The sequence below is a fragment of the Tilletiopsis washingtonensis genome (genome assembly GCF_003144115.1).
Source record: "Tilletiopsis washingtonensis strain MCA 4186 unplaced genomic scaffold FA09scaffold_24, whole genome shotgun sequence".
NCBI classification, from domain to species: Eukaryota; Fungi; Basidiomycota; class Exobasidiomycetes; order Entylomatales; genus Tilletiopsis; species Tilletiopsis washingtonensis.
Window position 1 is genome coordinate 193,254 of NW_020312021.1, and position 1,496 is coordinate 194,749.

Below are 1,496 nucleotides of genomic sequence, written 5' to 3' on the forward strand. Positions count from 1 at the left end.
CTTCCGTCCCCTCCTCTCTCTCTCCTCGATGTGGCAGCATCTACAAGGTGCACGCCGAAAACAAGGACAAGGACTTTGAGCTGGAGCTCTCGTGGCTCTGTCCGCAGAGCAAGATGCTCTTTGCGCCCGTGCCGCCGGCGCTTGTTGCTGTGAGTGTTGTTGTGTGTGTTTTGTCTGCCGGCTGCCCCTCTGGCTGGCCGGCACTTGCGAAAGTGAAGGAGGGAACAGATAAGCTGACTTGTTTGCGTGCCACCTCTTTCGGCGCAAACAGGAGGCGGCTCAGAAGGCCAAGGATGCGTTGGATGAGGAGATGGAGGACTAGGGATCTTGGGCCTGTGTGCAAGCAAATGACAGTTTTTGAGTGGCATCCGAAAGCGCCCGTTGCTGTTGTGCTTCGTCGTGTGCGCTGCCCCCCCCCCCCCGGCCTCTCTCCCTCGTGTGGTGTCTCCCTCGCGTGGTGTGGGCTGGCTTTGCTGACCATGCTGCGCCTCTAAAATTGGGCTGCTGCAGCTCAAGTCGAGCAAGGCGCGAAGGACTCAAGGGTCCAATGCGTGGATGATCAGACATGGGCTCCCGCACGGAGAGAGAGAGAGAGAGAGAGAGAGAGAGCAGACGATTCGAGGCACGGAGCAAAGTACAAGGGTAGAATGAGAGGCAGCTAGGGCGTGGAAAGGGGGGATTGGAACGCAGAAAGAGGGGCACAAATGGCCCAACGTCGGTCGGGCGTAGAGGCGAGCAGTTGAAGGGGGGGGCAAAAGGGTGTGTTGCAGCTCGCGCTCGCGCTACGCTACGCTACGCTACGCTACGGCTCTCCCTCTGCCTCTCCCTCTCCCTCTCTCTCTCGAGAGACCTCTCTCTCTCTCTCATGCAGTGTTGCGCAGCACCAGCACCACCGAGTCGCCGCGGAGGAAGACCTTTGAGAGGAAGCGGTCCTTCTGCCAAACGGCGCAGGCATGAACGAAGAAGGAGCCGCGGGGGGGGGAGAGAGAGAGAGAGAGAGAGATCGCGTCAGCAAAGATGAGAGCATGCGGTGTCAGGAGACGGGGGAAAGGAAGGAGGGAGGAGGGGAGGAGCGAGGAGCGAGGAAAGACAGAGGATGAAACGCACGTTGACTGGCTTCTTGTTCTTGCTCTTGGGCTGTTGGAGAGAGAGAGAGGAGAGGGGTCAGTATGTGTTTCAGTTTGCCCCACGAAGGGGAGAACAAGAGTAAGGAGCTGAGAAGGGGGGAGGGGGGGCAAAAAGGCAAACGCACGATTTCTGTCCACATCTGTTTTCGTAGCGAGGGAGGGAGGGGAGGGGGGCAGGGAGAAGAAGAGGGACGTGGATGGTTGTGTGTGTGTCAGCAAAGACGCGGATCGGGACGAGAGAGAGAGAGAGAGAGAGAAGGCGACAACGCAGCTACCAAAGAGCGCAATTGCAGCGCGGGCTTTGCAGCGTGCCCCACCCCCCCCCCCCCCCCCCCCCCCCCCCCCCCGCGTCCCCTCCGCTCGCTTCCT

General features: G+C 60.2%; 1 protein-coding gene across 1 annotated transcript in view; it reads left to right on the forward strand.

Moving 5' to 3' along the window:
- The window catches only part of FA09DRAFT_332342 (N-terminal nucleophile aminohydrolase), a 2,011-nt gene extending 1,680 nt beyond the window's left edge, over window positions 1-331 (forward strand). Inside the window, exons 5-6 of the mRNA XM_025743417.1 lie at window positions 38-149; window positions 272-331. Of these exons, the coding sequence (XP_025595447.1) occupies window positions 38-149; window positions 272-322 (163 nt within the window). The 3' untranslated portion in view covers window positions 323-331. The remainder of the gene's footprint in view (window positions 1-37; window positions 150-271) is intronic.
- The last annotated feature ends 1,165 nt before the right edge of the window (window positions 332-1,496 follow it).